Source organism: Myxocyprinus asiaticus, chromosome 31, assembly GCF_019703515.2.
Source record: "Myxocyprinus asiaticus isolate MX2 ecotype Aquarium Trade chromosome 31, UBuf_Myxa_2, whole genome shotgun sequence".
Taxonomy (NCBI): Eukaryota; Metazoa; Chordata; class Actinopteri; order Cypriniformes; family Catostomidae; genus Myxocyprinus; species Myxocyprinus asiaticus.
The window spans coordinates 9,019,087-9,032,498 of NC_059374.1; the positions used below are offsets into that span (position 1 = coordinate 9,019,087).

Consider the following 13,412-nt stretch of genomic DNA (forward strand, 5'->3'; position numbering starts at 1 on the left):
TTTCTGTTTGTCCACACAATTCAACTGCCAATAGTATATAGCAGTTGCATTTTCCCCCAAGATTTAACTTCCTTTCGTGGCATACATGTAACGTGGCTGGCAACAAGGTAAATGAAGAGACAATGATGAAGTACGATGATCCCAAGTGCAGTTTATTTACATAAACGTGAAATCCAGAAACCGTGAACAGTAAACATAAACATGAACTAAACTAGACTTGACATGACTTGACTTGGCTCGACTTGACTTCCAAACAATGTTACAACACACAAGAACATGGTAAACACATGACAAGATCACATGACAATGAAACAGGAACAAACATGGCATGGAACTATTTTACCAAAATAAAAGACATGAAGAAGAACAGACTCAGGATCAGGCTCAGGATCAGGGGCAGAAGGTGGCGCAAGCTCTGCGACAATGACGTGGGACCCTGGCTCGTCGACCATGATGTGGGACCCTGGCTCGTCGACCATGACGTGGGACCCTGGCTCGTCGACCATGACGTGGGACCCTGGCTTGGAGTCCACCTCCCCCACAGTGAATGATGAACCACATATCAGTAGGGCAAGGTCGATAAATTGAGTCAGGCTGTAAGTACTCCGGCCGCCTGGCATCAAGGAGGAGATTGGCTCATTCAGCCCAAAGCGAAAACAGCCCTTGAGGACAATCTCATTAAAATCGACCCTGCTGGCCAGAGCACAAAAGTCCTCAACATATTCCTCAATGGAAAGGCCTTCCTGACGTAGACTAAGTAACTGAACCGCTGGGTTCATCTTGGTTGGTTGAGTATTCTGTAACATGGCTGGCAACAAGATAAACGAAGAGACGATGATGAAGTGCGATGATCCCAAGTGCAGTTTATTTACATAAATGTGAAATCCAGAAACTGTGAACAGTAAACATAAACATGAACTAAACTAGACTTGACATAACTTGACTTGACATTACATAACTTGACTTGACTTCCAAACAACGTTACAACACAAGAACATGGGAAACACATGACAAGATCACATGACAATGAAACAGGAACAAACATGGCATGGAACTATTTTACCAAAATAAAAGACATGAACAAAAACACATAAAACCATGACAATACAATTGACTCACAAAGATTCATCTCAAAGGCTTTGACATAAACAGACACTTAATTTCAGAATTGAGCACAGAGCATCTCAGCCTCCTTGTATTGATCTGGTCCATAAGTGCAATGGTATTGTGTCACTGGAAATTACTTCACTTGATAGACTCTTTAAATCGAGTGCTGGTAACCAATAATAAACCAAAGAGGTTTTTTCTCCTCTCAAATTTTTTTGTCTTCTTAAATTTAGTATATTTATTCTATAATAGAACATGAATACGGTTAGGAATGATGCATTACAAGGGAAATAAAACCTTCAACAGTCTATTTAATGTGATATCTTAAATAAATTGATTTTCCGCGATTTACACTGGACATTCCTGTAACTCTTATTCGTGAACACATTAAACGTGTTCCTAGAATACGTTTCTAGGAAGCCTAGAAACCCTTTTTAGGACAATTATGATTTTTGGATTTACATTTCCCCCTAAAGTCCCCATTACCTTAATGCAACCAGATGTTTTTTTTTTTCCTTTATTATTATTATTATTATTATTATTATTTGTACTGCAATACATTAACATATAGTAATTTTCATTTAAATTAGTACTACACACACTATTATTATGTATACATTTACAGTTTAAATAATATATAATTATTGTTTTTTGCATTATTGTTATGTGAATGTGTTTATTTATTTATTCCACATTACATTATATGTTTCTAGGAAGCCTAGAAACCCTTTTTAGAACCCCTTTTAGAATGTTTTTTGCTCAAAAAGGGGATGTGTTTGAACAGGTTAAGATGTTTTTTTTTTATTATTATTTCTACATTTTCCCCAAAAATCCTCATTACCATAATGCAACCAGATGTTTTTTTTTTTTTTTTTTATACTGTAAAACAATTACATTAAAATCAATGCATTTTCATTGTTGTACTGATAGAGTATAGTCTATCAGTACAACAAACACTATTATGATGTATGTATTTAAATACAACTTAAACAAGATGTCATGATTTGTTTTCCTTTATGGTAATGAAAATATTTTTTCCACATTACAGTGATGAGAATTTTGGAGGAAATGTGTTTAAATGTCATGAAATGAATGTCCCATTGCAATATAATTTTGGGGTGAAATATGACCAGCTCATGTTCTTTACAGGTTTTGTGAGATTTACCCTTATAGATACAGTATATAATCATAAAATGGCTCAGTATAAGGTGTTGCTTTCTCAGCCTCATTTTGTCCTTAGAGGCCAGCTCCTGTTGGCTCCACTGTGGAGGACTTATCAGCTCCTGAAGTCTCATGTGTCAGCCCTAATGCTTGTTTGTGGTCTGTCTGTCTCTTCCCTGTCTCCAGTTTGACTTTGTGGAGCTGTTGGATGGCCGTCGGCTCCTGTCTCAGGGGATGCCAGGCCTCGAGGGACCACCTTTTCCAGCCCAGCAGCGGAGCCTGGTGCCCCTCACCAGTCATGATACAGGTTTCATACAGTACATGGACTCGGGCATCTGGCACCTGGCTGTGTACAACGATGGAAAGGAGACGGAGCAGGTGTCCTTTCTAACCACCGCAATCAGTAAGTATGATATTAACCCTTAAACACATACCTCATGTCTTTAGAGACCCGGAACCTCATTCCACCCCCTGTACCTCATCCATTTGTTGGAGTTGTGCCCACACCACTTTATTATTCCTCAGTCTATCTCTTATAAATAGTGTAACACACAAAAAAAGTCAAAATTGCACAAAAAAATTAATATACAGTGGTGTGAAAAATTGTTTGCCCCCTTCCTGATTTCTTATTTTTTTGCATGTTTGTCACACTTAAATGTTTCAGATCATCAAACAAGTTTAAATATTAGTCAAAGATAACAAAAGTAAACACAAAATGCAGTTTTTAAATGAAGGTTGTTATTATTAAGGGAAAACAAAATCCAAACCTACATGGCCCTGTGTGAAAAAGTGTTTGCCCCACCTGTTAAAACATAACTTAACTGTGGTTTATCACACCTGAGTTCAATTTCTCTAGCCACACCAAGGCCTGATTACTGCCACACCTGTTCTCAATCAAGAAATCACTTAAATAGGACCTGCCTAACAAAGTGAAGTAGACCAAAGATCTTCAAAAGCTAAACATCATGCCGAGGTCCAAAGAAATTCAGGAACAAATGAGAAAGAAAGTAATTGAGATCTATCAGTCTGGAAAAGGTTATAAAGCCATTTCTAAAGCTTTGGGACTCCAGAGAACCACAGTGAGAGCCATTATCCACAAATGAAAACATGGAACAGTGGTGAACCTTCCCAGGAGTGGCCGGCTGACCAAAATTACCCCAAGAGCACAGCGACGACTCATCCAAGAGGTCACAAAAGACCCCACAACAACATCCAAAGAACTGCAGGCCTCACTTGCCTCAGTTAAGATCAGTGTTCATGACTCCACCATAAGAAAGAGACTGGGCAAAAATGGCCTGCATGGAAAAGTTCTAAGATGAAAACCACTGCTGAGCAAAAAGAACATTAAGGCTCATCTCATTTTTGCCAGAAAACATCTTGATGATCCCCAAGACTTTTGGAAAAATACTCTGTGGACTGACGAGACAAAAGTTGAACTTTTTGGAAGTGTCCCATTACATCTGGTGTAAAAGTAACACCGCATTTCAGAAAAAGAACATCATACCAACAGTAAAATATGGTGGTGGTAGTGTGATGGTCTGGGTCTGTTTTGCTGCTTCAGGACCTGGAAGACTTGCTGTGATAAATGGAACCATGAATTCTGCTGTCTACCAAAAAATCCTGAAGGAGAATGTCCGGCCATCTGTTCATGACTTCAAGCTGAAGCGAACTTTGGTTCTGCAGCAGGACAATGATCCAGAACACACCAGCAAGTCCACCTCTGAATGGCTGAAGAAAAACAAAATGAAGACTTTGGAGTGGCCTAGTCAAAGTCCTGACCTGAATCCTATTGAGATGCTGTGGCATGACCTTAAAAAGGCAGTTCATGCTCGAAAACCCTCCATTGTGGCTGAATTACAACAATTCTGCAAAGATGAGTGAGCCAAAATTCCTCCACAGCACTGTAAAAGACTCATTGCAAGTTATCGCAAACGCTTGATTGCAGTTGTTGCTGCTAAGGGTGGCCCAACCAGTTATTAGGTTTAGGGGGCAATCACTTTTTCACACAGGGCCATGTAGGTTTGGATTTTGTTTTCCCTTAATAATAACAACCTTCATTTAAAAACTGCATTTTGTGTTTACTTGTGTTATCTTTGACTAATATTTAAACTTGTTTGATGATCTGAAACATTTAAGTGTGACAAACATGCAAAAAAATAAGAAATCAGGAAGGGGGCAAACACTTTTTCACACCACTGTATATAAAGTCATATATATATATGCTTTAAGTACCAAAAGTGTGTAGGGTCTCTAGAGACCTGAGGTATATAAGAGTGTAATATTTTTTTTTTTTTTTTAACAAATATAGGTCCAATGAAATTCAATAAATGCTAAAGAATTTACACCGATATTGGCATTTAGTGTTCAGACAGTATTCGGAGAGTAATTGTACTCCAGGATGATGATGGTTAAGGAAAATATTTTCACATGCAAATGAGCTTTTGATCTGACGCAAATGTTTGCCATAAGTTTGCAGCTCTTCGCCAGTAGTGGTGAACCTCCGGCAAACCTTTGGCAACAATGGACAATTTGCCTGTGAAAATAATCAGTGGCGAATTTGCGGCAAATTTGCCATGGACTCTCAATTTTCGTAAGGGAATTTCAGTACATAAGATCAGTGCCAAAACACACACACACACACACAAAAAAACTGATGTGAAATGTTCCTCTGCAAGTCGCTTGCAATTTTAGGTTTCAAGAACAGTTGTTGGTAGAGAGCCCAAAGTTCCGCAGTGCAGCTTTAAGGTGGTAAGTGTGTTTTGGAGCATGGTATGTGGTTTCGTTGCTGGGTCATTAGCTGGTAAAAGCTGGTTATTAGCTGGTTTACTAGCTACCATGTTCCAAAAAAGCTGTTATGACAAGCTGGTAGGTAGTTTGTTGCTGTTCCAAGATAGTCTACCAGCTTGGATCCAACTAATTACCAGCTTGGACCATTTAGAAGCCAGCATGTTCCAAAACACAGCTACTATCTTAAGCTGGATTTTCCAGCAGGGGTCACATGACCATTCCATCTTAGCATTGACAATGGCGTCCAATTAGGGCTGTCACACAGAAATTTGGCTAACGAATAATTGTCAAACAAATAATTGGGATTAGTTCTAGGGCTTTTATGATTAACTGTCATACAAATTGTCATAGTTATCCAGGTGTATGTATGCTACCTCGATCAGATGATTATTTAATAACCACGACAGTCCTACGTCCAGTGTAATGCGTAGCCTATTGCTACTGGCCATTTACCTGTTTACCAGATTGGACTCTTTGGATGGGATGGCAGAGGAATGTAATTCATGTAGCTCATTTCAAACTCATTTCAAACAGTTCTCTGAAATGAGCATCCATTGTTCCAAAAACCCAAATTCTCATACCATGCACAGTGGCATAAGGTAGCCCTACAGCACATAACAGTGGTTAAAAAACAATTTTCAAAATTCCTCTTATAAGCTCTGTGATGTTGCCACATGACCACACAACCATGTGTTTTTTTTTTAGGTACATTAGGTAGCTTGGCTGAGGATTTTCTCCTGCATGGTTGCTGAAAAAAATATATCCAATTTGGATGGCAATAAAATAGCTATCCAGCGCTTGTAAATTCTGAAATGACCTTATGCCTCCATATAAAACATTTATGGTCCAAACATGGCTTAAGGAACCATGATATGGACCATTGTATTAGGTAAGGTCGTCATTTTGACTACCTCACATGGCAAGATTTTAATGGTTAAAATAATTTTTGCTTAGATGCTTTGGTGCCACTTCCTTGATATGCCAGTTTGCAAATTCAAACTGTTTTCTCAATTTAAACAGTAATTCCAAGCTTAAACATCTTAACTTTAAATGGTATTGGTAGTCAATCTCGGCCAAAATTATCTAGTATTTTTGTCCCAAGCCAAATAAGAATAAAGCATTGCTAGAATTTTTTTGCAATTTATCGGAGCCTGCCATGATTGATATTATCCTTTTTAGCATTGCCATCTCAGGCAGCCTAGACCTCTACAGAGTAATCAAGATGTATTTGAATAAGAGAGATTGCAGAAATGAGCAGTGCTTCACAATGCCATCGTGTGTTCTCTGCTGATGGCTCATAAGACACTTGTTAGTTTTTGAGTGTCTGCCAGCAAATTTCTTTTCCCGTTTGCTGACTATTTGCATAGAACACCTTGGCCTTGATTCAAAGCTCTAATTGGCAACCCTTCGATCTCACCATTGATTTCAATGGACAATATTTGATTATGTTCACATTATTTCCATGAAAGATACACTTTTCAGTTTCTGCTTTGACTATCATTAATCAATATTTGATCCAGTTCACATGCATTTTTACTGCACTTTGTCATTCCCACTTTTACCACGACTATGCCAAGGCTCCCACCCTGAGGAAGGTGATTTTGATTTAATCCTTTCTCTTGTGCCCTGAAAAGCACCTTTGATTAGCGTGAGTGCGTCAGGAGGGAGGGCAGAGCTTGAGGCCATCGCAAGGTTTCAGCTTTCGCGGGGATGGCAGCTGGGAGCTGTTTTCACATGCTCTTTAATTAAATGCTCCTGGGCCATTGTCCATCTGTGATGGGCGGGGGGAGGGGTTTGCCAGCCTATCGATTGATGCGAGTGTGTCTGCCACACAGCCATTTCTGCAGTTCCAGCTTGTCAGGGGAAAAGACACAACTTTGCCCTGCCACCTCCAGCGAGGACGCAATAAGATACCTTATAAACAAGACAAGACATGGTGGTTTATGGTGGCGGAAGATGAGGAGAGGGAGAGACAGAGTCTGTGTATCCTGTTCCTTCCTCTCGGATGCAAACTCCTTTGGGAGTTTGTTGCCCACTTGCGGGTCCAGAGAGAATGTTGGGCTTCAGAGCAGAGGGGTCTGGAACAGAAGTCATGCCTGAGTTGATTTGGTTCTGAGCTGTGGGGCTCATAGGGAGGCAAAAAGTGGAGGTGAAATAAAAGGAAAAAGAGGTAGACAGAGGGTGAGAAAGATTGAAATAAAGTGGGTCAACTGCATGGCGACCTTCAGCATGATCCACCCAGTTTTCAGTACAGAACTGAATGTTACACTAATGTCAAGTTCAAAGTAATATTTAGGTTGTAGATTTGAAGTAATATTCCAACTCTAACACTCCTCTAACATATTCCACTAACACTAACTGCCCTGAAAGAAAGGAAAATCACATGAGATCTATTTAATATCTCAGTTGTTTCTCCCGTACAGCAGTGATATTAATTGAAGATAAAATGGTGACTTTTGCTTAAGTCTGCTGCTTCTCAGATCTTTCTCCTGAGAGGCCCCAGTAATCTCACATATGCCTCCTCTAGAAATTCAGAAGACATCTCAAAATGTCCTAAACTGTGCTCAGATTTGCCATTATACCAAATTCTGCAATCAAAAAAGACATTTCTCATCAAATTTATGCAATTCACCTAAAGCTAAATTATCTGAGCTATGCTACCCACATTAATTTTATAGCTCAGTACTCTTATTGTATGCCAACAATTGTCACATTTATTTTTTATTTAATGCTGAAGTGTTTAATTTCTGCACCACTGTCATCACAAATAATGATTTTCACAAATAATGATTGCAACAGTTTTTCCCGAACACTCCACATGACTTCCAGTGGTCGGACGAACAGATAGTCCTGCCCCAGACTCAGCTTTGTTAAGCCAGTATTCATGAATGAACCTACGAATGGCTACTCGTAATAAATTATTATTATTTTTTTTTTTTTTTTACAAAAGATTACACGCCTCACCTTAAAGGAATTCTCTGAGAAACATCTCAAAGTTGATTCTTAATTGAAACACAACTGGCAACTCCATTCAGTAGCCTGAGCTATGAAAGAGCAGCCTCTGAGCAATACAAACTTCCTCTGTGTACTTGTATTCTGTGGTTCATCAGGGGACCTTAAGTGTTGAATTTCTCTATTGTTCTTGCTTTTTTCACTCTTTCTGTTCTTGTTTCTTTCTCTAATTATTTATACTGCTCTCTCTCCATAATTCTCACGACTCCTCATTACAAATCTAAGGTGTCCATCCTGTGTGTGACAGTCTCGTTTGTCCTCGCCATGTTTATTGCTCTGGTCCCTCAGCTTTCAGAAGAGCAGACAGGCCTTCAACAACAATTCTAATATAAGATATGTCACAGACTTAAACCGAGGACTACAGTCTTGTGATATACAGTAACATATGGAGTAATTAATAACTTTCTGATCAGTAAAAGGTGTCCTTTTTTTTAAATGTTAATGTACTTTATCTTATCCTTTAATGTGCAGAGACAACTTTAGTAAGCCATTTGTTGGTTGCCTCCCCTTAACAGTGTAAACTCTGTAGCTATATGGTGCTTTCAAAACTTTGTTCTTTTTGTTTAAGTGACATCTGACTCAACCAATGGCATAAATTTTGGACCGGACTACCTGATTGTGGGTGGACTGTTTGGGAAACCTGGTTGGAAACAATTCTTATTTGTGTTTGCTTAGGCAAGCATTACTTATACTATTGCTCATACTTAGGATTAGGGATTTGAACAAACCAATAACACAAACTATTAAACCTTGGTGTTCAAACTGATCAAACTATGAATTCGGTGAGAGTAGGTCAAAAGTTATGCTACTGAAATCGGTCTGTGCTTACTAAAATTTGCATCACAGCCAGTATTGGCCAAAGCTGGAAGTGTTGTTGAACATATGGTATGGACGCGTATGAGCTACAGTTTCTGTGTGAAATGTCCTCAGAGTGGTGCCAAAAGTGAGTTGTAAAGCGAATTGTTTTAAGTTGTTAATAATGATATACAGTCAACAGGAATGCTTATTTTATTTATCCCCAAACTCCAACCCTAAACTTAATCATTAGCAGTGTGAAAATGCAACTTTAGAGCAAAAATGCAACCTCTGAATCACACTCACCATTGTTTGTGTGATGGGAATTAATTATTGGTTCCTGTGGGACCAGAACTCGTCTCTGCAGTGCTAGAGGGAATAGTGACCACAGTTGAAATGATAAAAAAATGTCTGATGTGGAACACAGCTTGTCAGAAATTCAGCAGGTTATGCATAGTAAAAACAGGCATTGTATGCTTCATATAGGTTTACTTCAGGGAGGAAACGGGGTGGGAAATAAAGCATGTGCTTTTCCACTAACTGGGGCTTATAAAGTGAACTTTGTTCAGGTACTGCGTACGTATGATTTTATAAATCAAAAGATTTTAAAAAGTAAGATTTTGCATATGCATAATTTTAGTATGAAATCTACACCATGTTTAATGAGGCCCCTGGACTACATACTAAACTCAAACCAGTCACAGTGTAAAAAATGCTTTACACGAGAGTGACAGAGACACAACGAGAAAGAGATGGTGCTATACCAACCTGTTGAGAGATTTTGTAAGCACTTTTTATGACAGATACAAAGTTAAAAAGCCATCATCCTTGTATAATAGTGTTCAAAGAAAATTCAAATGGCAATCTTAAAGGGCTAGCTCACCCAAAAAAGGAAGAAATGAAATCATATGGTTTTGAAACAACATGAGAGTAAATGGTGACAAAATTGTCATATTTGGGTGAACTATCCCTATAACAAATGATATGGAGTACCCAAAAGAAGTTCTATCAACCAGTAGAATAGCTTTGGGGTCCAAGAGGGGTTGGATTTTGACAGGCGATAGGATTTGGTGTGACACCAGCTTGTGAGAGACCTGTGTGCCCTCTAGTTAGAAACGAGGCTGGAAACCATCAAACACCCTACTGAAGTCTTGATAGGCTCTGGCATACCGGGGGATAGCCAATCTGTCAGTCTTTTCCTCACGCATAAAGCGAGCTGTGCCTTTAATTTTTTTTTTTTTTTAAAACTCTCTGCAGCCCAGTTTAGTTGCCTCCCTCCCTCTTTCTCTCCCTTCTCCCTCCATTCAGCTTTCCGTATGTGGCATCCTCTGCGATGATTGACTCTCTTGAGGAAGGGGTAGGCTGTGTCTCGGCTCACATTTCCAACCCCTTTGTCCAACACAAAAGCATCTTTGTTGAGAGAGCTCTGCCCCAGGCTCACCAGTGGCTCGCAGGGTACCTCCAGGAGAGAATATTTTTCAGCGCCATTTCATGTTTAATTCAGAGTGCATCTGTTTTTCTCAATTCCAACTGCACAGAATTGTTGGAGGATTTTGCACGAGTAAAACGTTTGTCATGTCATACAGTTCAATAATTGATATATAAATGCCTCTGGAGCGCTGTTAAAGTATAAATAGACTGTTGGGGTGGTATATCGAGTAGTGAATATATATTTGCAATGATTTTGCTGCTGATATAAAATGATTTTTAATGCACTTTCAGTGTTTACCCTAGGAATTTTGTTCAGCAGCTGTGCTGTTGTTCGCATGTCCACAAGCCCACAATGTCAGAACCATATTTACACGTGTCTTTGAAGAAATAGCTTAAAACAACTTTTGAATCATTATAGATGGGTTATTCATGTTTGCTTTGTCACGTGTGTGTTTATTTGCTGGGAGATTTTGACACTTGAAGAGCTCCGGAAGCTCAGATATAAATGCCACAATGCAGAAAATTACTTTCACTATTTTTATTAAACATAAATACAAATAGATAATATAAACCAGGGGTGATTCTAGAATTTCAATCTTTGGGGGCTGAGCCCCCAGTGACACTATAAAATGTGTCATAACTCTGTGGCATAGATGGTGTTTTGTTCTTTAAACTGTGTTTTTTTACATCATTTAAGCTAGCCAGCTAACATTCATTCAGAATACTGACATTTTCTATAATACAAATTTATAAAGTTACTAAAATAACCAAAATCTGACCAAAAAAATAACTGTCCATTTATTGGCAGTATGTTTCATTTGTCCTAATTATTCCTTTTTGTTCTCCATTTATTAACAGAAATGATAGAACATGAATCAATAATTTCACAACTTCTATAGTTTAAAGTTATATCAAACTCCACAAAAACTATTACAACAATAAATATCACATGTATTTATTGTATTTTGTGCACATGTATTTAACAGCGTTGTGCCGCTGCTGAATACATATAGGGGAAACACTGACTTTTATTGACCATCAAGTTTCCTAAAAGGTGTCATTATACTAGTTTTACGATCCTTCCTTGTCTCACAATTTACGAGAAAGAAAGCGTTGACTTAGATAAATCAGTGTTAGAGTTGGTAAGTTAATTTACATGTATCAGTTCAAACTGTCCTTTGCAAACTTGTCTCATAGTTGCTATACCTAACTTTTTGCAAAATGATTTTCACGTGGCTTGTTGCATGTATTGTGACCGTTTCTTGGTGAAATTAGCACTAGAGGTGCTAAAACAATGACTTTGCAAATCACAAGTAAAAGGGCAGATTATAAATTCATAGCCACTTACTTTTCATAGACGCTTACTCACTGTTTGGGTTGTGATTTTAGGCTACTTTGATCTTATTTGTCATGCCAGTAACAGTCAGTAGATGGCTGTAGCCACCTAATGTGTAGTCTGATGGCTTGTAGTAACCTAATTCTATATTTTATCACAAGATATGCATTTGGATATATACAGTATTTAGACATTATCAGACTATTATTTGTTAAAGTTTAGCATTTTAAAATTGATGTGAAGTGCCAGTTTTTGCAGTTAATGTCATTATGCTTGCAATCAGACCTGACCATGGTGTTACAAAGAGAAGACAAATAATAAGCATTTTTCTACCAATTATTTACTTAAAAATGTAATAATTCAAAGTAAATGCATAATAATGTCAAGATAATGAGCAACAAGAAACAGAAATTAACTGCAAAATTCTGAAATTTAGAGTATAAAACAGAAGAATATAAAACAGACTTTTTTTTTTTAGGTTACAAACTGGTAATTACAAGGGTATTATGCTAAAAATACAGAAAGTGTTTTGTGAGGGTTAGGTTTAGGGGTAGTGTTAGGGTTAGGGGATAGAATCTATAGTTCGTACAGTATAAAAATCATTATGTCTATGGAGAGTATCCTCATAAGGATAGCCACACCAACATATGTGTGTGTTCTGCATTGCGAGTGTGTTATTGTCTCACCCCTTAATTTCTGAATGTGTGTGTGTGTGTGTTTAGCATTGTGAGTGATTTATTGTTTTTAATTTTTTTTTTGACAAATGTAAAAAAAAAAAAAAAGAAAAGAAAACTCCATGTTATAGTCTCATTAGTTCATTTTTGTGTGTGTAAGTGTGTTTGTGTGTGAGTGGGTGTTTCTGTTTTGCACTGAGGATGTTTTAGAGTCTCACCCTATAATTTCTGTCTGTTTTTTTCTACATTGTGGCTGATTTATTGATTGTATTTGACAGACCCACTTAGATTTACAACCACTTAGATTTACTGAATCAAGTCAGGTTAACTAAATGGAAGATGAACTAGATCCCATAGGTTGAGTATTAATTGAAATGGGCATTACATCTCTGAAACATGATTTGTGCCGTTTTGAACTCCACATGAAAAGCGCTACAGAGAACTTCGTATTTTGCTCTGAACACTGGCACTGGGTTTGTTTTGTACAAAAAAAATATGGTTAAGAGGTCCTTTCTCCATCACTTGATCACTGACATGGAATCACTGTTGTGTGTTTTTGTGGTGTGTGTGCCAGTGCAATGACCCCAGGCACATGGCAAAGATTCTGCCCTATTTCAACTAGTGTTGAAAACTAGGACTCACATGGAGCTGAATAAAATGTCAGAATCTAATGTGAAAATTGGTAAATGTATTAATCGTTTTTAAGACTAAGTAATGCATTAAACATTTCAAATTAATTGCATGCATTAATGCATACATTTTGAGTCCCCCAGCCAATGGGGGTTGCGTCAGGAAGGGCAACTGGCGTAAAACCTGTGCCAAGTCAAATATGCAGATCAAAGATGATCCGCTGTGGTGACCTCTAACGGGAGCAACAGAAAGAAGAAGAATGCATACATTCTGACAGCTCTAATTTTAACATTTGCATTACATAATCAACTACATTTAAAAGCTTGTTCAAATGTGATCAGATGGCGCAGTAGCTCAACTGATGTGTATGGAACATGTAATATCATTTTGCAAAAATTTGCCACACCCACGTAATTTCATGACGGAATTTCATAAAATCATGACATCAGGCTGGTTCTTTTCAGTGCATCGATACAAAA

The 13,412-nt window shown here is 38.0% G+C and overlaps 1 protein-coding gene across 1 annotated transcript in view; it reads left to right on the top strand.

Annotated features, from left to right (window-relative positions):
• The window catches only part of LOC127422211 (teneurin-4), a 427,215-nt gene that overhangs the window by 267,226 nt on the left and 146,577 nt on the right, over nt 1–13,412 (top strand). The window contains exon 10 of the mRNA XM_051665548.1: nt 2,455–2,671. Coding sequence (XP_051521508.1) covers nt 2,455–2,671 — 217 coding nt within the window. The remainder of the gene's footprint in view (nt 1–2,454; nt 2,672–13,412) is intronic.